The sequence below is a fragment of the Oratosquilla oratoria genome, chromosome 11 (genome assembly GCF_046742065.1).
Source record: "Oratosquilla oratoria isolate Oo_2021 chromosome 11, ASM4674206v1, whole genome shotgun sequence".
Classification (NCBI taxonomy): domain Eukaryota; kingdom Metazoa; phylum Arthropoda; class Malacostraca; order Stomatopoda; family Squillidae; genus Oratosquilla; species Oratosquilla oratoria.
Genome location: NC_134787.1, coordinates 3,473,120 through 3,498,119, shown reverse-complemented (window position 1 = coordinate 3,498,119; position 25,000 = coordinate 3,473,120). Strand labels below are relative to the sequence as shown.

The following is a 25,000-nucleotide window of genomic DNA, read 5'->3' as shown; positions in this document are numbered from 1 at the left end:
AACATCAGCTGCTGCTGCTGCTGCTGTTGAGGTTCCAGCCTCGCCACCTGCCACTGCTCCTAACGTCCATACCAGGACACCCTCCTCCTCCTCCTCTTCCATGGCCTCCTGCAGTTCCTTTGGCACTTTGGAACCCAAGAAACCTTCTGGAGGTTCCTCCAGTGTCCACAGTTCCTCGCCTGCTACCGAGTTCGTGGCGCTGGAGTCGGGACGGGACGAGGTCGAGGAGTCCCTTGGGACTCCCAGACCGGATTGCGTCCCACCTGCAGCAGCACTCCTCCTACGTCCGCAACTCCTAGACTCCCTCCCTTACATGGACGATCCTGCCGGAGCCACCACCCCTACCGCAGCCAACACGCCCTCAGAACCTTGGGAACTGAATGTCCCTTCACCCCTTTCCTTGCCTGCCGAGGGCTCCGGCCTCAGCGCCCATGCTAATCGCGACACCTCTTCGGGCGGTGGCGGCTTTGTTGTCACTCCCGACGGCGGCGACGACGACGAGGAAGAGGAGGAGGAGGAGGAAGAGGAGGGCGAGGACCCGACAGTGCCAACGCGCCCAGGTGTTGGCCCAACGTGTTGCCAGGGGGGAAAGAGCGCGGTAGCGGTCGAGGAGGTGGGGGGCGGCGGTAGGCGGCGGCGACGGCGACGGCGGCGGCGGCGCAAGGGGCAAGGTGACACGGAGAACGGGGCGCGGCGGGGGGAAACGGGCGCCTCCCCCCTCAGGGAGGAGGAGGAAGAGGAGGAGGAGAAAGAGGCGATGGGAGGTAGACAGGGACCGAGGGAGGAGAAGGAGTGTGGAGGGGAGAAGAGAGTAGGTGGTGACAAGTCCCTTCAGCTGAGACAGTCGGGTGCACCAGAACCAGCACTGGCAAGTGGTGGAGCACGAGAGGAGGAGGAGGAGGAGGAGGAGGAGGAGGAGGGAGTAGGGGAAGAAGCAGTAGCACCTTGCCAAGAAGGGGCAAGCCCGTGCAATACTCGTGCAGTGAACGGTAAGGACGGGAACTCGGAGGACAGTGTAATAACGACGGCAGTGCGAAACGACGCCCCTGTATCACCTGTCGCAGGTGTACTGCAAGCGTCGCCGTCGCTCTCGACCGGCCCCAGAGGGAACGGCGACGAAGGACCCCGAAGAGGAGGAGGAGGAGGAGGAGGAGGAGGGGTCGAGGGGGAAGCCCTGGTGTGCGTATCTGGTTCAGAGGAACGATCCTGGACTGCACAGGAAGTTAATCAGGATAATGAGGAGTCGGTGAAGTTGTGCCCAGGCGAAGAAGTCAAGGATAAGAGTGCGCAGGTGGGCGGTGCGCAGGAAATGGCATGGGTGCGCAGTTCACAGCACGGACTGCGCAAGTGTGGGCGGACTGGCAGCGGGGAAGTGTCGCTTCCAGCGCAGACGGCGAACGGAAAAGTGTCGAGGGGAAGTGTAATGGTGGTTGACGATGTGAGTCGAAGTGCGAAGTGTACCGAGGACAAGGACGACAAGTGTAGAGAGGACATGGGCAAGTGTAGAAAGAACGGTGAGGGTGAGCAGGTCAACACGTGTGCAGAGGAGGAGGAGGAGGAAGAGGAGGAGGAGGAGGATGTCAACACTTACGCTGAGAGTGGGGGAAGTGTACAATGGACAAAGTGTAGGGCAAGTGTCGAGGATGGAAGAGAGCTCCAACAAAGGAGAGAAGAGTCGCCACAACTCAAAGAGAAGCCAAGAGTCACGATCAACAACACTAGAAAGAAAGGAGTAGTAGTAGTAGGAGGAGGAGGAGGAGGAGGAGGAGAGGTGATAAATACGGAAGGAAAATTGAATAAAGACGAAGGTAGAGGAGATGCACACGCCGAGGGAGATCCTTCATTGCCTTCTCCAGACACCTTGGAGATCGCAGACCTTCTCAAACTCAGTGAACGAATTTTGGAGAAGAGTCCAGCCAAGACCATTAGCCATTTACAGGTAAGAGCTGCTTAAAGGTGTATTTCTATCTATCTTTTTATTAATTAATTTATTTTCATTCTAATGTTTGTCTTCAGGTAAGTCATTGTAGGCCAGTACTTATGTTGTTAGGTCGTGACGTACGGTCATCTAGTTTATCAAACTCATTTTAAACCTGCTACGATGATTAACCTCTTTCCGTATTGTTGTGTCTACCGCCATTCGATTTTCTTCAGATAAGGGCATCACCGTTGCGGTGGGTCAGACGTGGCTGCTTTTGCTTTTGCTTATCACCTTTACGTTTCTTTTCCATTTTATTTTGAACCGCAATGCTTGCTAGGCCTCCAATGTGGCAATCGTATTGCATGCAATTTTATTGCAATTCTCACGAAGATACAGTGTGAACACGTTTTTCCGGGTGATGCGTTGCTTAATGCATAAGCAGCTTGAAGTGCTGGATGATCAAATAAATAAGTGTTCAATTTCTTAACTTCGTTTCGATTCACGACTGCTCAGGGTAGAGGACGGGTGGGGGGGGGGGCGTTACCATGCTGAATAGGCGCCGAAGTTCCTTTTGCATGCATATACACATATATACATACATATATACATATACCAAAAGGTATTTTTTCCCTTATAGAGGAGGTAGCCAGCCAAAACAGGCACCCACGCGTCTTCGCCAATCCCATATTCATCCAACACCCAATTGTTTTTAATTTTATGTATACATACATACATACATACATACATACACATATATACATACATTCATACATACATACATACATACATACATACATACATACATACATACATACATACATACATACATACATACATACATGCATACATGCATGCATGCGTATATACAAAACGTGTATAAATGGAAAGGTTTGAATATTAATGGGGAATATTTCAATCACCTTTGATTTGCGAGTGACATCCTCATTTCAAAACAACAGAAGACTTGCAAGATATGTCGAAATATCTGTAAAAGAAAGTCTAAAAGTAAGTTTGAAGATGAATAAAAGCAAACCAAAACAATGTTCAATTTTATGATTCAAAGTAAAGCAATTGTACTTGAAGGTGAAAATCTCGAAGCAGTTGAAGATTATGATTATCTAGGCCAGATGCTAAAACTAGCGAAAGAGAACGAAAATGAAATAAAATATTGTATCACAGTTTACTGGAAAATGTTTGGTAAACATAGGAACAACATGCGAGGCTGTCTATGTTTCAAACGTAACGTTTACAACCGAGGTATAATACCAGCTATGATCTACGAATGTGAGACATGAAAATTGACGAAGGTGTTGAAAATAAAGCTAAAGAGTACAAAGAGGAGAAGGGAGAGATCAGTGCTGGAAATGAATATGAAAACCTGGAAGAGGTAAAATTGGATGAGGAAGCACGCTGGAATAAAAAATATTATGGAGGTGGTAGAGACGAGGAAGAGTGAGAGGGACCAAGTGTATTACTGAATGGACGCCACGAGATGTGGAACGCGGATGAAGATAAAACTAAAGAGAATATAACGAAACAGGGAAGTTTGCAGGAGTGGCGTGGCAGATGTAAACGCAGTCATGCAACTCGTGGAAATCTTTGGGAAAGGTTTATGTTCATTCTTCTCTTCCTCCTCCTCCTCCTCCTCCTCCTCCTCCTCCTCTTTCCATTTTCCTCATTCTGTCGATCCTCCTGTTCCTTCTACTCCTCTTGCTGATTCTTCTCCTGTCATCCCCTCTATTACTCCTCCTCCTCCTCCTCCTCCTCCTCCTTCTCCTCCTCCTCCTCGTTACCTCCTCCTCCTGCATCTCCTCGTTACCTCCTCTTCCTCCATATCCTCGTTACCTCCTCCTCCTCCTCCTCCTCCTGCATCTCCTCGTTACCTCCTCCTCCTCCATCTCCTCGTTACCTCCTCCTCCTCCATCTCCTCGTTACATCCTCCTCCTCTTCGTAACCTCCTCCTCATCTTCCTGCTTATCTCCTCTTTTCCTCTTCAATCCTCTCTATTTCCTCCCTTCGATCTCCCTCCCCACTCGGGGAAGCCCTGCCCAGATCCGCCCCTCCTCCTCCCCTTCTCACGTGCCATTCTCCTCCTCCTGCTCTTCCTCTTCCTCCTCCTTCTTCTATCCCTCCTCTTTATCCTCATCTTTCCCCCTCATCTTTCCCCTCCTCTTCTTCCTTCTCTTCTCCCTCCTCTTCCTCCTCCTCCTCCTTCCACTACTTCTCCTCTTCCTCCTCCCTTTCCTTCTCCTCTTCCCCCTTCCTCCTCCCTCCCCTTCCTCCTCCTCCTCCTCCTTCTCCTACATCTCCTGCTCCTCCTCTTCCATCTCCTACTCCTCCTAGGGCTCGTCCTCCTCCTTCTCCTCCTTCGCTTTCTCCTACTCCTCCTCCTCCTCCTCCTCCTCCTCCTCCTCCTCCTCTTCCTTCTTGCCTCTGGGTTCCCTTTGCCCTCTCCATCCTTGGCATCGCTCCTGATCGGTACGATTCTCTTCAGTGCCGTGGTGTATGGCATGAGACCATAAGGCCTAGTGTAGGCCCTATGGTCTCTTGCAGTCTCCTTCATTCTTTATGTTCTTATGATGTTGTTATCGTCGTGGGAGGCGTCAGGCAATTTCAGGACATAGTATAGGATATGCAGCATTCGGCACGGGGCCTACTATATTATAATACAATAGGGATGTATTATAATACCTACAATAGGGATGTATTATAATATAATACCTACATATAATTATAATATAATACCTACAATAGGGATGTATTATAATATAATACCTACATATAATTATAATATAATACCTACAATAGGGATGTATTATAATACCTACTGTATTATAATACAATAGGGATGCTCCGACCTTCCGTATACAATATCTCTTCCGTCATTAGGACTGCCCCACAACAAATACAATCGTCTGGTGTGAGCCAGAAAAAAATATATAACGTCTGTTTTCGTGTGTGTCGTATAGGCCTATGCATATTCTATACACTATTTGGAAATTTTATTAAGCTGGAAAAATCACACACAATCATTAATCTGTGTGTTTTTATGCTGTTCAAAGAAAAAGTTGATCATAGATGTTAAGGTTAAGATTGACGTTAGGAATCGAGCTCGAGTTGTCCTGAACTGTATAAAATCGCCTCAAGAAAGAAAACTAATTGCGTCACCCTGACGATGAGGCTTCGGTGTAAAAGTCCTCTTCTTCCCTCTCCACCCTCCACCCCTCCACCCCTCCACCCCTCCACCCTCCACCCCTCCACCCTCCTCCACCCTCCACCCTCCACCCTCCACCTCCGACCCCATCTGTCATTTCTTTTTTTTAGATTTTGTGGTGGCGAATTCGACAAGGAACACGTACGCACGCACATTTATACACACACACACACACACACACACACACACACACACACACACACACACACACACACACACACACACACACACACACACACACACACACACACGCACGTGCACTCGCGCACGCTCATGTAAGTACACATATACACAAACGCACACACATAAACACATACACACATAAACAAACACACAAAAAACGCATAAACACACACACACACACACACACACACACACACACACACACACACACACACACACACACACACACACACACACACACACACACACACACACACACACACACACACACACACACACACACAGAAAAAATAAATTATTTGTTTTTTCATCAGCTGCCCTTCCATTATTAGAGGTTATGCATCTTCTTTATTTCCTCTCGCATCTTGGTCCTGATTACCTCGGCCTTACGAGTATTTTCCTTGTTTATGTATTTTTTTTTTTTTTTGTCTCCTAACCTTTTGTTATGTTTTTCTCCATGTCCTCCCTTCCAGAAGTTTCTCTGAGAGAAGAACTTCTTCGGATATTGTTCTTGAGTCGAATATGGTTCCGCCACGAATAGGTGCACGAGTCCACAATAAATATATTTTAAGTCTTTGAGAGGGTGTGCAAGTTATTCAAAGCAAAATAAAGGATCAAGTTTGCCTCCTCCTCGTTCCCGCATTCTTGCAAGATGACTGCTGGAACTACCGAAGGTGTCAAAAGTTTGTGGCCACACTGGAGTTGTCACTTTGCACATTTAACTTTTGAGTGTTTGATATAGTTTCAAACAATAAGGCACCTTGGTTTATAGAATTACGTATCTATAAAAAATGTATCGACTAAGCAGCAGGAGACTGTATCTACAGCGTGAGAACTAAAGTGGTGCAAGATTTTTGCTCCTCGCTGTATTGGCAATAGCAACTGCAGTCCGGTCTGGTCTTGTCTGACTAAACTTCTCAGTACCGTACCGCACTGTATAGATGCTGTGGCTGACCTCGGACGATTTTATCATCCAGTGTAAAGCTGAGACTAGCACGAAAGGGGTCTCGATCGAAGGAACCCATTTTCAGATCGGGGCCGGCACTCCTAACTGACGACATGAAACAAAGAACACGGAGCGAGTGTCACCGGATTGAAGGGATTAAAGGAAATTGGCGAATTAGCTGAAGCGTTTGTTTCAAGTGTAGGCGTTTTCTGGTGGCTCAGTGGTCCATTTCGAAGACTCCGACAAAAACGAGTTCGCCTTGTTTATCAGTTGGACGTCCCGCTGTGTTATCGCACGCTGTGGGAGCGTTTTGGCAGCGACTTAGTGACTGTCTGCTGAGGAAGTGCACGGGTAAGGTGTGGTTAAACAGTTATAGTACCACACCTGCCTGTGTTGGTGCGATGCAAAGGACCCGGGGTTTGCCTCTTGCCCGTTGTATATCAGTATGGGTGTCGCCCCCCTGGGAATAGCCCAGTGGTCCAGCACTGGCGATCTCAAGGTTGAATGCTTCACTTCTGTGAAGAAGTGTGAGATGTATGTGCACACACACACACACACACACACACACACACACACACACACACACACACACACACACACACACACACACACACACACACACACACACACACACACACACACACACACACACACACACACCTGCCAGTCTTTTTTTTTCGTGTACGTGGAAGCATATGTGTGTGTGTGTGTGTGTGTGTGTGTGTGTGTGTGTGTGTGTGTGTGTGTGTGTGTGTGTGTGTGTGTGTGTGTGCGTGTGTGTGCGTGCCTGACAGTGCATCTGAATTGATATTTGTCTCCACATATTCGAGTCTCGTGAAGAGGTCTATTGTGGATTGCTTGACTTCTCCTGTCGTCCTTGTTGGCTTCTGGAGACGTTGGTAAAGTGGATACTGAAGAGGCTTAAGGACACTTTGCCTTTTATTCCGTCTTAGAATATAAGAATGAAAGAGACTGTAAGAGACCATAAGGCCTATACTAGGCCTTACTACATTTGAAGTCTCCTAATATCGTGATTTTTTTTTTTAATTGTGATATTTTTTTTTATTCTTTTGTTGTATTTGGTGATAATCACCTTTGGTAATAATGATAACGAAGACCCAAGTCTTTGTGAATGGAGTTATACTGTATAGTAGCTAATTGGGCACGAAAACACAGTGCGTTTTATTCCCGTCAACTGTGTTACAGTCGAAGTCTCCTTATATCATTAATCTCCTTTTTTTTTCTTTTGCACTACTTCTGTCATTTCTTTTACTTCATACCGGGTATCTTGCAGCATCAGATTGTGATTTATCGCCCAAGACACATTATGTTGATCAGTATCGTTTCTTTTGCTTTTTCATGTAGGAATGTCCCCTGTGGGGCTACAAGGAGAAGGATGCCTAGTCCCAATCCCCGTCCCTTTCTTCTCGCCTCTTACGATCCAAGTGGAATTACTTGGTGGCAGTATTCTTTTCCCCCACCACAGGGAAGTGGAGTGTATTCAGGGATGGAATGGGTGGGAATGATCTTATGCCTTTTCCTTTTTGGCTACCTCCCTTGTAAGGGGGAAAAAGCCTTGGTATATGTATGTATAGTATCGTTTCTCTTCCTATTCGGAGATGAATGGCTATGTTATTGGAATGGCCTTCCATGTCGGAGAATATGAATCGTAAATCCTCTCCATTGTATATTATCAGCATCCACATTTTTCTCTCTCTTTAGCATTTGACCTCATAAATCAAAGCCAGATATGCTTATAGACTTGTTTCGTGTGACCTCTTCTGGATTTGTTTCGGTTATTCAAATGACGGGCAGTTTATTCCTCTCTATTTCGTCTCCTAACTTAACCATGCGGATATCGAGATTAGTCCATCTACGTTTAGGTAAATCATCTCTAGTGTTCCTTTCCTTTTGTGGGTCTCTCCTTTCTCTCTTTCTACTCTCTTTGGGTGGTGCCAGTTGGCGGTGTACACGCTTATTACCTTGTGAGAAAATATCTTTCTTTCTCTCTCGTTCCTGCATCTATTTATGTCGTTCGTAAGCAGCGATCTACTCCTTTCATTCGAATCCTTAGCCAGATTCATTCTCTTGTGTAGTTCTGTATGTTTCACTTTGTGTTATTTGTTATAATCTTCTTTGGTCGTTTTCCAAAGCAGGTTTTAACAATTTGGTTTATTCACGATCATAGCTTCTGAATGTACTAAATCCGTGTATTTGTGTGTTTTTATTTCAATTTCCTAGCTTTCCATTTAGTTTGTTACGAAATCTCATTAACTTTTAGTTATCTGCCAATGACTTTATCTCTACTTCTTGTCCATATATCTGTGACACACGGTGCTCGTATCACGATACATGATGTCTATTCAGTTATCTGTAATATATGCATAAATAACTACTCTGTATTCCACTGAAGAGGATCACAGTCCGTGATCGAAATATATGGAATTCATTTATTGCATTTCTTCTTATCCAACACAGTGGGTTTTTGTTGAATATATGCATAAATATAAATAACCCCAACTCAGTGAAAGTATAGGCTGAGAACCATTAGCAAAGCGCTAACACAAGGGTACAACTGTTCAGTGTCTTAAGCCAACCAGCGCGTAACCGTCCATTACTGAGGTGAGGAGATTGACGATTCGTAGCTTGAATATCATGCAAAGTGATGTGTGGTGAAATGTACATTATTTTTGTAATATATAGCCCAAAGTTCACCGCGATATCTGTTATCTCAATGTAAAGAAACGCGTTTATATTTATCAGCAAGGAGGTACTACTTCTGGGTTCATCTTCGTCAATATCCTCTCGAAGAAATAAAATATTCAATACTTTCCGGCGTGCAGTCTTGTGATCTGTCGAAGTAAATCACAGAGGAAAAATAGTGTCTCCTTTTCTTGTTACCAAGACTACTACAGGCGAGTGTTTTCTTTTGATTTTATTTATTTATTTATATTCACAACAAGTTCAGATTTTGTTCATACCAATACATGTTAGCGAAGTTTTGAAGAACTTGTCTCCCCAACTGTACTTAGGTTCTCTGGGCCTGAAGGGTTGTCTTCCTCTTCTCCCTCGCTCTTCTTCGTGTTGCTGTCCTTCCTAAAACAAGCCCTACACGATCAATATTATTGCGCAATATTCCAATATTGTACAATATTATTGACAGTGTAGTAGGGATAGTTCGTGATGGTTGGGACAGGAAATAGTGATCTTCGTAACCCTTAGTCACAACCCAAATGGCAAATGATGTCAGCTTACTGGTCAATAATACTGTACAAATACGGAATATTGCGCAATAATATTGATCGTGTGGGGCCCCGCTTAATTCCTCCTCCCATATTTCCCTCCTCTGCTCTCACTGTTGCCAACCTACCGACAGACACCCTCTCTCCCTCTCCCCGTATCCCCTGCTGGTCTGAGATACGCATCGTTTGTTTCCTCCTTTACGTCGCCTTTGGCGCCATTTTTAGCCCAAGGGTGCGTCTGGCACGGTCTTCGGGACGACAAAAGGTGTGCGTACATGTGTATGTACCTAGTTGTATTTACCTAGTTGTATTTTACGGGAAGGGGAGCTATGCTCGTAGTGTCCCGTCTTCATGTCTCATTTTATCTAAACTATTTTTAAATTCATGTATTGTTTTTGCACACACCACTTTCTCATCTAACTTGTTCCAACTGTCTATTACTCTGTGAGGAAAGCTGTTCTTTTTCAGATCTCTTCTATAGCTGTCTTTTTTTATTTTCTTTCCGTGTCCTCTTGTATTTCTATCATCCCATTTTATCAGATTCTCGTGTGAGTGTGTGTGTGTGTGTGTGTGTGTGTGTGTGTGTGTGGTTCACCTTGGTCTTTGGATCACGTGTTGGACTCGTGATCGACAGCTATTTCCCTCCCGGAAGAGAGCTCAGAGCTCGTATGACCGATCTATGGGTAATGCTATGACCTTACACGCACACACAGCCCCAACTCCCCGCCCACGAGAGTTGGAGTAACGACTCGAAGCGCAGCGATACTGGAATAATTTCAGCCCTGGGCAGGATTCGAACCAGGTACAGCCGGCACCGCCGCACTGACAGTCTGGGATTCTACCAACCGCGCCACCAAGTGTGTGTGTGTGTGTGTGTGTGTGTGTGTGTGTGTGTGTGTGTGTGTGTGTGTATGTGTGTGTGTGTGTGTGTGTGTGCGCGCGCGCGCATTCGGGTGCATGTAACTGTGAATATACACCTGGAGGACCTCATTACATTAATTTGTGCGTGAACACAGGAAGTACTTTGTCATGTTTTTGTTGCGTCTCGGTGTCTTTGTCTTTGCGAAGTGCAGCATTCTGCTTGCTTATCGGCAGGGGTATCTGCTTAAGTCCAATTTTCAGTTCCCATTGTAGGTAAATCAGATTGTTAATTGGGAATGATATCAGGTTATTATCTTTGTTCTAAGATGGATGGATCAATTTTTTTGTTCGTCTTTTTTTCAGCTTCACTGCTTCGCATGCCTTGTCATGTTATCCTCGTATCAAGAACTACGTTATTAGTGACGACAGCAGCATGTTAGGCTTTGTTTTATCTTTTACTTCCTTCTTCAGTTTCTCTTGTTTATTTTTTCCTCCTCGTATCTCTCTGTCGTCTCATCTTTTCATTCAATCGTTTTATTTTTCTTTCGACCTTTTCTTTTATTCTCGTTCCTTCCGTGTGCCTTGGGTTTCGATCCCACCCTCCCACGGTCACCAGTCCAGGAACGATTCCTAACGGCGACCGTTAATTACATCTTACCCGGGTTGTGCTGTTCAAGTACAAAGGGCAAAGGTGACGGTCTCGGTTATTTGCTGGCCACGTGTTCCAAGTAACGTCACTGCAACAGGCAGGGAACGCTGAGGACCAGCTGTCGTCTCGGGCGGGTCAGCGAGGGCTAAGGTCGGGGCACGGCGGACTTGGCAACGGACGGGGGGGCCGGGGGTCGGAAGAGGCTGGGGGATGGGTTGGGTCTTGGTGACAAGACAGAGACTGAAGGAGGAAGTACGAGGAGATCGTGATTAAGACCCAGAACAGAGTTCCATTTCCAGCACGCGAATGAAATCGTCTGGCCAGTGTAAACAAAAGTCCTGAAGACAAACGTCCCGCCGTGTCCAATTAACAGATACTGTTCTGGCTGGCGCCGGGTGATTTTATTCAAATGTTAATGGGCAAGGGAATGAAGGGGGTAATGGCCACGCTTCGAAATAATGAGTCATCTCACGTAGGTCATCTGTTCTCCTCCTCATCAGACGTTAGCCAGAATATAAGTTATAAAGTGGTGCACGCATTGAATCATTTGAATCAACTCCTTTGCATAGTTTGTTCAGGCGAATTTATTTAGCTAAGGGAATTTATTCTAGGATTAAAGGTAAATATGATGATAATTATAAGTAAGTATTTGGCAACACCTGCCAAATACAGGAATTTAGCAAAGTCACTGTCCATCTTGGAGTGAGCGGTAGCGAGACGGGTTAACGTTACAGGAGACGAAAGGGTATAGGCCTAGCACGTGTAGACATAGACGTGGAGAGGATGTTGGGAGGCTCCCAGCCCCGGATATTTCGGGACTGCACGGAGGGCGGAGGGGAAAGGGGAGAAGTGCATGGGCGTGCGCAAGAACTGGCAAAAGAATTGTATTGAACTGTCAAAGGTGAGATTCGTCAAACAGAGGATTGCTGGTAGGCGTCGGAATGCTGAATGGAGAGTTCCTTGAAGCGTATATGGATAATGTATATATGTGTGCATACATACATACATATATATATATATATATATGCATGTACTGTATATCATGTATCATGTATATTGGTGTACAGTAATTAAATTAATTTCTGCGTTCCTTATATCTGTTTAGGGTGCACACGACACGGGACCCATAACCCATAAAGAAATAAAATCCCCTGACGGCATTCAGAAGAAGCATATAGAAGCGACCGCCTCCTAGCCGCCGCAGACACTAACCAGGCGCTCTTATCCTCAACACTCCTCTCGTAAACCCGAAGGAACGAAGAGTCTCGAAGTAGGAGAGTAGGAGAGTGGCGTGAAAGGGTAGCTGTTTTGAAGTGGCAGAGGTCTTGAAGAAAAACGGTTCGAGGCGTCTGGACTCGGGGTGTTGGGTGTTGGAAAAGGGACCTTCGGGGGTGGGCGAAGGATGAAAGAAGAAGAAGTATGAAGTGCTTTGGAGGGTCTGAGGTCACGCCAAAAGGAGACGGGAGATGTTGGCTCTTAGGAGGGGATTAAGAGTGAAGAGGTGGGGGAGGAAGAGGAGGAGGGGGAGGAGGAAGGGAAGAAGGAGAGATACTGTGGAGTTAGGAGAGGAGGAGGAGGAGGAGAGATACTGTAGAGTGAGGAATGGAGGATGCTTGGGAGGAGAAACGAAGGAGTTGGGGAGATGGTGTCTTTAGAATTTTTGTTACTTTCGCACCTAAAGGTTAAACTGAGAACCAATTCCTTACATACCAGGTTGCAGCAACCTCTCCTTTTCTCCTGTCTGCAGCCATACTATTCCTTTCAGCTACGTGGCATCTCTGTAGTGAAGGGATTGTGCGTAGTTATATTTCAGCCTTAATGATCTACTGTAGGACCGGTCTATCCCCTGAGGGACGATACAACCTCAGTACTTCACCATGGTAGCTTAATCCGGCTGTGGTTGTGGATGAAGTCTGGAATTAGTGTAATCAACTCGAACGCACTGTTTAGGTGCTAGCATAGATATATTCTAGTCTGCTGCATATTAACCTCTTTCGGAGGAGTTGTTGGCAGGAAGAAGAAGAGGGAGGTAAGGCTGAGATGGAGATTGATGAAAGGCTTGCATTACTTACACTAAGGAAGATCAGTTACATCTTAGATTAGAATTACTTAACTAAAGTTTAACTTACAAATGCAATAATAATGATATGGTCGGAAGACACCTCAGATTACAGTTTCAATTTCAGTTATAATGATTTGTATTGAGTACGTATAAAATTACGGTTAATAGCTAAGTCGTGTCTCCATTTAGGCTTGAAAATATCATACGACAAGGTCTCATCATTTGTTCTTCATTTTCTTTTTGTTTGAAGTATTCTAATGTTTCCTCTTATACAAAACTTAAATAGCAAAATACAATTACAGCTACAATTGTCAGCTAATCTTTGTATTCAATTAAAAGTGTAATTACAAGTAATTAATGCTGTGTACTCAGTTCTCTGACGTTCCATTATAAGTATTCAAGGTTGTTTAATTAATGACCAAATTTTGAATTACTGCCACTTAAACTTGTGCAGTTAGTTACCGAATTACAAGTGACAATTAGTAATTGATCTCGAGACTGTACATTGAGGGAGGGAGTTAGGGAGGGTCAGGGGGGGGAAAGGAAGTCGTGTTGGGAGGGCTTTGGAACCTCTTTCAGGGGGAGAGGGGGGAGGGGGGAGGGTGGGAGGGTGATGGTTATCCGATCACTCTTCTTCGTCGTCGAGGGGATGATCGGGTATCGAGTGAGGGTTGCATTGTGGTTTGGATTTCGTGAGGAGCAGGGGGGGCGGCTTATCGACCCGTACATCTCTCTCTCTCTCCCTCTCCCTCCCTCCCTCCCTCCCTCCCTCCCTCCCTCCCTCCCTCCCTCCCTCCCTTCCTTCCTCCCCTCCTTCCTCCCTTCCTCCATCTCTCCCTCCCTCGCTCCCTTTCCCCCTTCTCTCCCTCCTTCGCTCCCTCCCTCCCTTCCTCCATCCCTTCCCTCTTCTCTTCCTCCCTCCCTCCAAACATTTCCCCTTCTTTCCCTCCCTCCTCCTTCCCTCTCCTACATCCTCATACATCTCTCTCTCTCTCTCTCTCTCTCTCTCTCTCTCTCTCTCTCTCTCTCTCTCTCTCTCTCTCTCTCTCTCTCTCTCTCTCTCTCTCTCTCTCTCTCTCTCTCTCCCGCTTATCTTTCCATTCTTCTCTCACCCTCCTTTTTCTATTCCCTTCTTCTCTCTGCTCCTCTCCCAATTTTCTTCTCCTCTTTCTTCCCCTCTGCGATCATCTGGTGGACGCCAGGGTCACATGGGCGTGGCCCGGGGTGGGTGAGGGCGTGAGGGTGTGAGGGCGGTCATGTCCGTGACAGTGGTCTCGTGTTAATCCTCCTTAACACCTTCATTAAGGTAATGTTCCGAATAAAAGAGAGAATTTTTCCAGATCTTGGATATTTCCAATAGAGAGAACGATCAGTCCGAGGTTGGACTTGTCATCACAGTCAAGAAAAAAAAAAAAAAAAAAAAAAAAAAAATCAGCTGGTATTCACCAGTATGAAGTCTTTAAGGAGTTCGGTGGTTTTCCCAGATGAATAAAGTCGCCGGATCAGTTAACTGTGAAAGTAGTGGAGTTACCTACAGGTGAATAAAATCGTTTGGTGGCAGCCAGAATAAATATTCAAAAGGACGCCACTCTCCTGGGTGGTGGGGTTGAAGGTGAGGTTTTCTAACTTTTTGGACTCTGATAGAGATTTTCTCTTAGCTGAATAAAATCGGTTGGAGCCTGAGCCAGAGTAAATGTACAAGAGGACACCATTCCCTATGAGGCTAATGGGGGAAGGATGACATGTGAGCACAATAGAACACAGCACAGCAGAGCACAGCAGAGCACAGCAGAGCACAGCAGAGCACAGCAGGGCTTTGGCCACACCCACTCCCCGGTCATAGGGGCTTACAGGATGCGGGCACGTGCCCCCGTCAGCCAGCGTCGGGGGAACATAAGCAACACGGCGTTGCGTGGAAGGTGAAGGGTTGCTGGTTATTCTTATCTTTTGTTTTATTATTTCAATGTTTTACTTGGCCATATGGGGTGAGGACCGGTCCTGGCACCCTCAATACGGTGACGTGCTTATTTAATGGGGTTTTGAGTAGCAGGAATGGTGTCCGTGTTGGTACGGTACTGTGTTGAAGGGGGTTAATTATGCCATCAGCTCTTGGCGCAGATGTAGTTTCCCCTTTTTGTAGCGCCATAATTTAACCCTCTCGCTGCTTGTTGGGGGGGGGAGGTTCCCTTAGATGAATAGAATCGCCTGTCAGAGCGAGTACGTGAACCGTCAAAGGGTTAAGTGTTTTCACAACGTCAATATTATTTTTTTTTTGGGGGGAACGTGATAAATTTTTCTATGCAATGTTTAGCTTATAGTTAGGTCATTTTACAAAGGATTACAAAGGATTACAAAGGCGGAGCATGCCGACAGGAGACCTTTTGATCCATATCTAGGTCTTGAATAGATTAAAGAAATTTGTCAGACAAGGATTTTGAATGTTGTATCATGAAAAAATCTGGTTAGGTCAAAACGTTTGTTCGAGAATGTACATACATAAGATTATTACGTTGACGGGGTCTCAGAAGCTCTGCTTAGACAAACCAGTAGCGTGGTTGTGTACAATGGGGTTCTGTGTCCCTCTTCACCTCCCCCCCAAAAGGGATGGGTGGGGGATGTGGGGGGGGGAGATTATGTTTGCGTCATTAAGCTTTTAGCACTGCTTCATAGGGGAAGTGGGTAATATCAGCTTCCACTGGATGTGCGCACGTGTGTGTGTGTGTGTTTGGATATTATACATATACAATGTGCATGCACAGTATGTGTGTTATTGTGTCAGGGAGTGCGTTGATGCTAACGGCGAATTGTACAGACTTTGTCTATGGGAGACGCCAGACGATTCTTTATGCTTATAAGGCAAGGCTGGTTTCCGATCCTCAGCCGCTAAAGAAAGTGAGGAATTTCCTATATCGAGAGCTATGCAGCGTGGCACAGTAAGGGATGGGGAAGGAAGGAGTATGTGTACAGTCGAAAAAATAAGTTCGTCGACGTTTCTGTAATATGTATTAGTATTAGAAATAATAAATCACAAAAAAAAGAACAGAAATGAGTGATGAATTATTGTGATTTTTATTTTGCATTTCTGTTACTTCCACACCAGATGGAATTGAAGAGTTTATTTCCTCAACTGTCCCACCGCTCCGTCATGTTTCTTCAAGGTGTTGCGGGCGTGCCTCATTGGGCGTGACGACGCGGGCGTGACGTTCCATGGGCGTGTTGGGGTTAGAGGAGGTGTCAGCTGTTTCCGTGGTAAGGCGGCGGCGCGCGGCGGCGGCGGGGAATTAAAACGCGCGGTTCGTGATACGCAGATCGGAGGCGCCTGGACCGAAGTAATACGAATGAAACATTGGATTATGACAACGTAAAGAGAACATCGGAGTACCAGTGTTCAGTCACCATGGCGCACTGTGTACGTGTTCTTGTTCCAGCTGTCAGGGGTCTCGATCAATTGAGACCCTGTTCGGACTAGAGTCCGCCCTTCTTTGGTCTGGATTGCTAAAGACCACATTCAGCCAAGGTCCGTTCTTTTCTCATCTACGTGAAGGTGAAAGCGAGGCTATTTTTATTTTTTAAGTGCCGCGCGAGGCTATAAATATGGGGGTCTCTGGCACGGAGGGTTGTAATTTTTGATGTATAGGAGAAAGCATACGCCAGGAGATGCCTAGCTGCGGCCGAGGAGGATCGTATGGAAGGGTAGTTGGTCTGCACCAATCATCACATCTGTTTCTTCATCACTCGTAGAGCTAGGGACACTCAAATCTGTTTTTATACACACACACACACACACACACACACACACACACACACACACACACACACACACACACACACACACACACACACACACACACACACACACACACACACATATATATATATATATATATACGGTATGTGCGTGTGTGTATATTCAAGTGCTGAGTACTGCATTTAACGAATTTATTTATACAGCAGTTGTTTTGACTTGACATTGACTTTTTCGTAAACAAAAGCATAGCTAGCAACACTGAAAACGCAAGCCCCTGCCATGACAGCGTCGTTGTCAGTTCGACCAAACTCTCCAGTCCCTTTGCCTCCTACTGTACTGTATGAGACAATATTGGACCGGACCGAGAGCGGAGCGGGAGTGGAGCGCGACCGGACCGATAGTGTGAATCAACCTTAAAGTTTCGTTGACACGAGGCTGGTTTATCAGCCGCTAGTGGTAACTAGTAAACTAGCCCCATGACAACGAGGCTAAGGTTGACCAAGATCCTAACCAGGTTCTTCGACATTGCTGGCGAATCGACCTGAGTCTCATCAGGTTCCTCATGACGTCACACTTGGGTCACGTGACGTTATGAAGTCACATGTCCCCGTGGGACCTCGAACGTGATTGGTCGATATCCTCTGGAGACGATCCAGAGGCAGCAAACCAGTTCTTCTCTCTGGTCTATCTGAATCACCGCCAAAATCTAATGGTGTATTGTTTGGGTTATAATTTCACCACAAAAAAAAAATCTGTTTAATTTTTTGTGTGAGTGTTCGTACAACAAAAGGACGAACAGACAAGATAAAAAAGATAACCTTCTCGGAGGTAATAATGCGACAATAACGAGAGATGTGTTTACTCAATTTATGCACTAAAGGTCAGGTACCAATGTTCACATTAGTACAACGGTTTTCGTTCGGGCACGACAGCGTTTCCGTAGTGCCGTGGCGCACTGTCTACATTATACTAAGCAAGCGCCAGATGATTCTATTTCGTAGGTAAAGGGAACCCACTGGCCAGAACGGGGTCTCGGTCGGTAAAGACTCAGTCTGTGGTGGGGGTCGCCTCGCCCGAAATACATAAATCCGTTTTAGCTTTGTTGCAACATGAACTTGTACCTTACGTCACGGCGTTGAAGAGGTGGGAAAGAAAGAAAGAAAAAAAAAAGAAAACTTGAAATGCCGGTAACAGTTATTCAAAGCTCGAAACAATGGCAGTTATCGTGTGTACCACTTGCTGGGGTAAGAGCAATCACTAGCGAGTGTAGTGATCTTTAGTCGTGACCCAAGCAGCACCCAACGATTAACGGTCCCACCCCTCCACCCGCACACTCCACCTCCTCCTCCTCCTCCTCTATCCTCTCGACTCCTCTCTCACATCCATGTTTTTTCTAGCAATCTCTTATTGCAAAGAAAAAGTCGAAACAATTCTTGTAAAAGGTACAGTCACTGTGCAACACTATTTATGTGTTGTCAGTATAGGCTTTGCTTAGTTTGTTCCCTGTTAATACTTTACTGGGATTATTTCTACCCTATCGAGGCATTTTGGCAAATACGAGATAGTGGGAGGATTCTGTATGTGGTGTAGGCCAATCATTTCCTGTCAGTATTTTACTGGGATTATTTCTATCTTATCGAGGCATCTTGGCAAATACGAGATAGTGGGAGGATTCTGTATGTGGTGTAGGTCATTTATTTCCTGGCATTCTCTTGCTGGGATCTTTTCTACCTCAATGGGGCCTCTCAGCTAATACGAGGGATAGAGGAGGATTCTGTAAGAAGTCTAGAGGCGAAAAGATTCCTTTGAGAAGTGAGACTACAGTGGTCAAGACTCGAACCCACAACCCGAAGGACATGTACCTGAACCCCTCTCCTGGTCTTCAACATTCTCTTCGTATGTTCCCATCCCCAGAATCCTTCAACATCACACTCCGTAGTTGTTCCTCATTCTTCTCTCTCATCCACTATTCTCTCTATCCTTCTCTCAACCTTTTGTCCTCTCTTCACTGTGCTCTTTACCTCATTCGCACAACCTCCTCTCTTCTCTCTTTCTTTCAATCCCTCCTTATCTCTTGCTCTTTCCTCACGTCTCATCTCTCTGTTCACTGTTTTACTCACTCTTTTACCATCAAGTTTTCTCTCTCTCTTCCTCCCTCTTGTCGATCCCTATCCCTCCTCTCCGTCCCCTCCTGCTCCCTGCTTCGCTTAGTCTGTAGTGGCCGCTCTTGTCATTATTTAATTAAAAGTCATGCAGGCTTTGTTATCAAGAGTTGGGTGCTCTTTGGTTGGGTCGGGGTTCTATTATGTTATTATCAAGGATTCGAGACATTTGGTCGTCCTCCCGAGATGTGACAAGCGTCTCAATGTGGCTTACCGGTAACTGGGTTTCTTGAAAAAGTGAGATTGGGCGTAGATTCGGACGCGGGGAAAAGCTGGGTTTCTTGGAAAGCGTTTTGATGTAGATTCAAAACGGGGAACAATCATTCTGTAGGCGGTCGGAATCCCTTGCCCGAGCGGCATTTGATATAATTTTTTCTCATACAAAGAGTGGTGTCGTGTTGAGTGACCTCAGCTTGAAAAGTATGAAGAGCTGTTTCGAGGTATCTTTTCTAAATTGTTCTTATTAATGGATTCGCACGTTTGAATACATAAACAAACAAACAAATCGGTGATAATTAATAAGCCAACTGGACCGAATCTGCATCGTCAGCACATCTCTGTGCAGAGAGGAGAGCGCCCCTGGCGATTCGTTCGACATCGCCTGACGAAGACCCTGATGACTTCGGCAGGAGGTTCTTGGAATGGACCAATTCGAGAGAATTACACTTCGCAAGACACACGGCGCCATGCCCGAAATTTGGCGAGATGAAGAAATTCTTCCCGAAATTGGCGGTGACAAAATTCTGTTGCCATGAACCATGATGAGAGGAGGGGGTGGGGGTGGGGGACTGGGGGGGGGGGTTGGAGGGGTCGGGGGAGTGATGGGGAAGTTCCCCCATCGGGGTCCATGAGTTGCAAGAGTTTGTGACGCATGCAACACAATAGATTTCCTCGTGATGAAGGCTCAAGGACTGGATTAGCGTCCACCCCCGCACTGAAACCTGAGCTTGTGGCATCAGTATATTATGAACAACTTGACATCAGTATGCCGCGGTTGGTATCTGTTCTGACTCATGGTCACAAAAAACTCGGTTCGATTCCCAACAGCCACTGGTGATGAGGCTGCCCAAGCACTCAAGGAAAAGGTGATATCTTCGGCAGAATGGTAACTGACATCTGATGGAAGAAATTTATTCGTGTTGTCATAAAACGGGTGACGCAGGGTTATTTTTTTTTCTTCTGAATAAGATCAAAAGGCGCCAGTTACAACAGAGAAAGGGTCTAGTGAGATGTGCGTGGTCCTTCCACTGACAAGAGGTTTCCCTCGGCTGAGTAAAATCGCCGGTGACAACCAACGCAAGAATTTTTAAGGATGGAATTCCGCTCAAGATGGGGTGCCCCTCAGCTAAAAAAAAAAAAAAAAAAAAAATCGCTTGGAATTTCCCACGGCGCCATCTTTACAGTGCGTTGCTGCATTGAAGAGGTTCAAATCTAAGACTCATTTGTTCGTTTATTTATTTCAATTTCAAATTCATATATTCTTGTGTTAATAATTCATATATATATATATATATATATATATGTATATATATATATATATATATATATATATATATATATATGCAATAAAAACACTAGGAGCCTCCGTTCTCAATTGTCCTTTTTAACCACTAGGAAAAGTAAACTAACGAAGCAGAGCGATTTCGTATAACTTCATCTTCAGCACTGAAGATGTTATTATACGAAAGTGCTCTGCTTTATCAGTTTACTTTTTTATTGATTAATTACGCATATATATATATATATATATATATATATATATATATAAATATATATATATATATATATATATATATATATATATATATATATATATATATGCGAGTGTGTGTGTGTGTGCGTGTGTGTGTGCGCGTGTGTGTGTGTGTGTGTGTGTGTGTGTGTGTGTGTGTGTGTGTGTGTGTGTGTGTGTGTGTGTGTGTGTGTGTGTGGTTATGTGGTTATGTGTGTATGTGTATCTATGTAGTGTATATACTTTAGTGAAGGGCACACAGTGTCAACGTTTCCTTCTGTGGTCAGTTGTTTCTCTTCATTTGGTTCCCACCCGCGCGTGCATTTCTTCACGAAATATACCAAGAGGCGCCTCCTTGTGTCTTTGTAAAAACACGGTGGAGGACTCCAGATGACGCGAGGGCCTTCCGACTTCGGGGCAGAAACTCAGAATCCCCTGGAGAGGAAGATTCGAACTCGATCGAAACCTGAGAACGTAGACCGTGGACCCTGAAGGCTGGGCTATCTTGACCTCCATTTTTTTTTTTTTATAAAAAAAAACAGTCGATCCCCCACCCCCACCCCCCCAAAGAAAAAAAGAAAACATGAAGGAAAGGGTTTTCGAAATCAATCACTGATCCGGGAAGGCGCAGAGATAGGACTGTGTCGTTTCCATGAAAGGTCGTTGGTTGAAGAGACGGAACTGCACCTCTCGGTCTTTCAACACGGAGACGCACTTCTTCATGCTTATCCAGGGGAGAAATTCCCCAGGTCACCGTGTCGAAGGTGCCACTTCCATACGGTGGCGCCAACGTCGGCGTCTTGATTATATTTATTGTAGTCGTACCTACGTAACCTCCATTCTCTCTAAACTGGCTTCATCATATTTTCTATGGTTATCAAAATTCACGGGTGAAAGAGAACGAACGATTGAGCACTGACTTTATTTTTTATAATGCGATTATTATGACGCAACATCGCACGTCGGGCAGCTAATGCTGCCAGACGTGCGATGTGCCCCGGAGTGAAGAGGTTAACGAAGTTTCTGAAAATCTCATGAGTGACGATGCCAGGCCGCTGCCTCAGTTCAGTTGAAGGTCCTTGAGGGATGAATAAAATCACCTGACGGCATAGAGAGTAAACACACGCGTGGTGAAGTACTCCACAGGGTGACGTCATACATGGGTTTCATTCTGATTGACGCCAGACGATTTTATTCAGCTGAGGGAAGAGTAGACTCCGAGCTAGAAGGTCGGAACTTCTTCACGATGATAATATTTATGTATATTAATCTGACCAACGCCAGATTATTTTATTCAATCGAGAGGTGAAAATAGGGTTTTAGAAATGATAACTGGAAACTATCATCAGTTCCAGTGCATAGAAAACGCACGTCACCCTTCACAGGTCCCTGAGGCAACGGGGAACTCCACTTCATTTGTACACATAATGATCCCCGCAACCAGTTTAGTGGTATGCCACTCCGCCTGGGTATGCCACCAACCACATGCACTCCACTCACTCCACTCCATCCAATCAAGGCCGCAGGCAGGCATGCATGCCCCAGTACACCTCAAAAAAAAAAAAAAAAAAAAAAAAAAAAAAAAAACGCGCATCCCGGAACTGTGCGCATGTCGCATTTCCTCTGTCCCCTCCCCCTCCCTCCCCCTCCACTCCCCCTCCACCCACTCACCTATCCACCACTCGCTCCACCTCCACTCCCATCCTGCTATCTAACTCCTCTTCTTCTAACCCTTTTCCTCCTCTTCTGCCTCCTCCTCCTCCTCCTCCTCCTCCTCCTACTCCTCCTCCTCCTCCTCCTCCTCCTCCTCCTCCTCCTCCTCCTCCTCCTCCTCCTCTTCATCCTCTTCATGTCCCCCTTCCACCCGCTCACCTACCACCCACTCCACCCCCACTCCCATCCTGTTGTTTATCTTCTTCTCCACCCAGTTTCCTCCTCCTCCACCCTGTTTCCACCTCCTCCTCCACCACGTTTCCTCCTCCTCCTCCACTCCGTTTCCTCCTCCTCCTCCCCTCCTCCACCCCATTTCCTCCTCCTCCTCCACCCCGTTTTCTCCTCCTCTTCCTCTTCCTCATCTTCCTCCTCCTCTTCCTCTTCCTCCTCTTCCTCCTCCTCTTCCTCTTCCTCCTCCTCTTCTTCATCTGCCCGTAGCAAACGCCGCGTCTCCTTTCCCCGTAGCCTGACGCCACAACAAACGCTAGACCCCATCAAGATGGTAACGCATTTCTATCTATTTCAATTCTGACCAACGCCAGATGATTTTATTCAGTTCACGGGATAGAGTACCCGAGAACAGAGCGGGGTCTCGTGTTGTCCTTCATCAGATGAATAAAGTCGCTTGGTGTAGCCAGACTTCATTTCCAAAAGGCGTCACCGGAACATTGACACAGCTGATGCGCGGAATCCACATCTGTGACGTTTTGTGAGCGACGCAGACGGCGACGCGTGCACACACACACACACACACACACACACACACACACACACACACACACACACACACACACACACACACACACACACACACACACACACACACACACACACACACTCACACACACACATACACACATGTGGTGTGTGAGTGGTCTCAGACCTACCCAGAGATCGGCTAATAAGGAGCTCTGAGCTCACTGCCGTAGGGTGGTGTCTGGCTGTCTCGACAGAGACTGCAGCAGATCCGAGGTGAATACACACACACACACACAACACACACACACACACACACACACACACACACACACACACACACACACACACACACACACACACACACAGAGATCTGCTAATAATGAGCTCTGAGCTCACTGCCGTAGGGTGGTGTGTGGCTGTCTCGAAAAGAGGCTGCAGCAGATCCCAGATCCGAGGTGAATACACACACCGCACACACACACACACACACCACACACACACCCACACACACACACACACAGAGATCTGCTAATAATGAGCTCTGAGCTCACTGCCGTAGGGTGGTGTCTGGCTGTCTCGAAAAGAGGCTGCAGCAGATCCAGATCCGAGGTGAATACACACACACACACACACAGACACACACACACACACACACATCACACACACACACACACACACACACACACCACACACACACACACACACACACACACACACACACACAGAGATCGTATAATAATGAGCTCTGAGCTCACTGCCGTAGGGTGGTGTCTGGCTGTCTCGAACAGAGGCTGCAGCAGATCCAGATCCGAGGGAAAAACACACACACACACACACACACACACACACACACACACACACACACACACACACACACACACACACACACACACACACATACACCTATCTACGTACTTACCTACCTACCTACCTACCTACCTATCTACGTACTACCTACCTACCTACTAACCTACCTACCTACTTACCTACTTACCTACCTACCTACCTACCTACCTCTGGCGTCCTTACTCATAATGGCTCCAAGTTATGTAAAGTATGTATAACTCGTTTCTTGGAGTGGACGACTTTGATACATTTGTTTTGTTTAAACCCAAACGATGTAATCAGCCGAGAGGACCCGATTCTCGGGCCAAGGTAAAAGATTACTGGGACCACTTTAATGGGTTTATTCTGACTAACGTTGTCCAGTTTTATTCGGTGGAGACCAACGTCACTTGGATAAATGGGGTCATCTGACGCTCTTTAGATCAAAGACTGTGTATTTTTTTCTGGCTGGCGTCAACTGACGAAAGATATCGTCATTGGTTTAGTTACAATAAGAATAAACAAATTAACAAAGTAATATAAATCAAATCAAACCAAACCAAACGAATTAATCAAATCAAAATACGAGTACAGCATATACTGTACACCTAAAAGAAGATGAAAAAAGCATATGCTATTGAAAAGCTTGAACACAGAACCGCGCAACCCAACAAGATTTTCCAGCAAGATTTTCTTATTTGCTTACTCTCGAAACCTGTACCGAAGACGCCAAGGCCACGGCACCTCCTCTCCTCTCCCCCTCCTCTTCCCTCCTCTCCTCCCCCCCCCCCTAGTGCATATCCTCCCAAGGAACCATCCACCTTCTATGAAACTTCATTCCCTGCAAACACAACCTCCAAAAACTTCTCTTGGAGGGAGCACGACACGTAGTAGACACTTCAGCGCATGTCCATCCACAGGGAAGATCATTTTCTCTAAGTTGCAGATTCTTAGGTTCGAACCACTAAAGGATATTAGGGACTCTTAGTTGTCCTTGCAATTCCAGTGAGGCACGCAAGCACGTGTATACGCACGCTTGTGTC

General features: G+C 46.0%; 1 protein-coding gene across 1 annotated transcript in view; it reads left to right on the top strand.

Annotated features, from left to right (window-relative positions):
• LOC143029572 (uncharacterized) overlaps window positions 1–25,000 on the top strand; it is a 323,789-nt gene that overhangs the window by 381 nt on the left and 298,408 nt on the right. Inside the window, exon 1 of the mRNA XM_076192242.1 lies at window positions 1–1,939. This exon is cut by the window's left edge and continues 381 nt beyond it. Coding sequence (XP_076048357.1) covers window positions 1–1,939 — 1,939 coding nt within the window. The remainder of the gene's footprint in view (window positions 1,940–25,000) is intronic.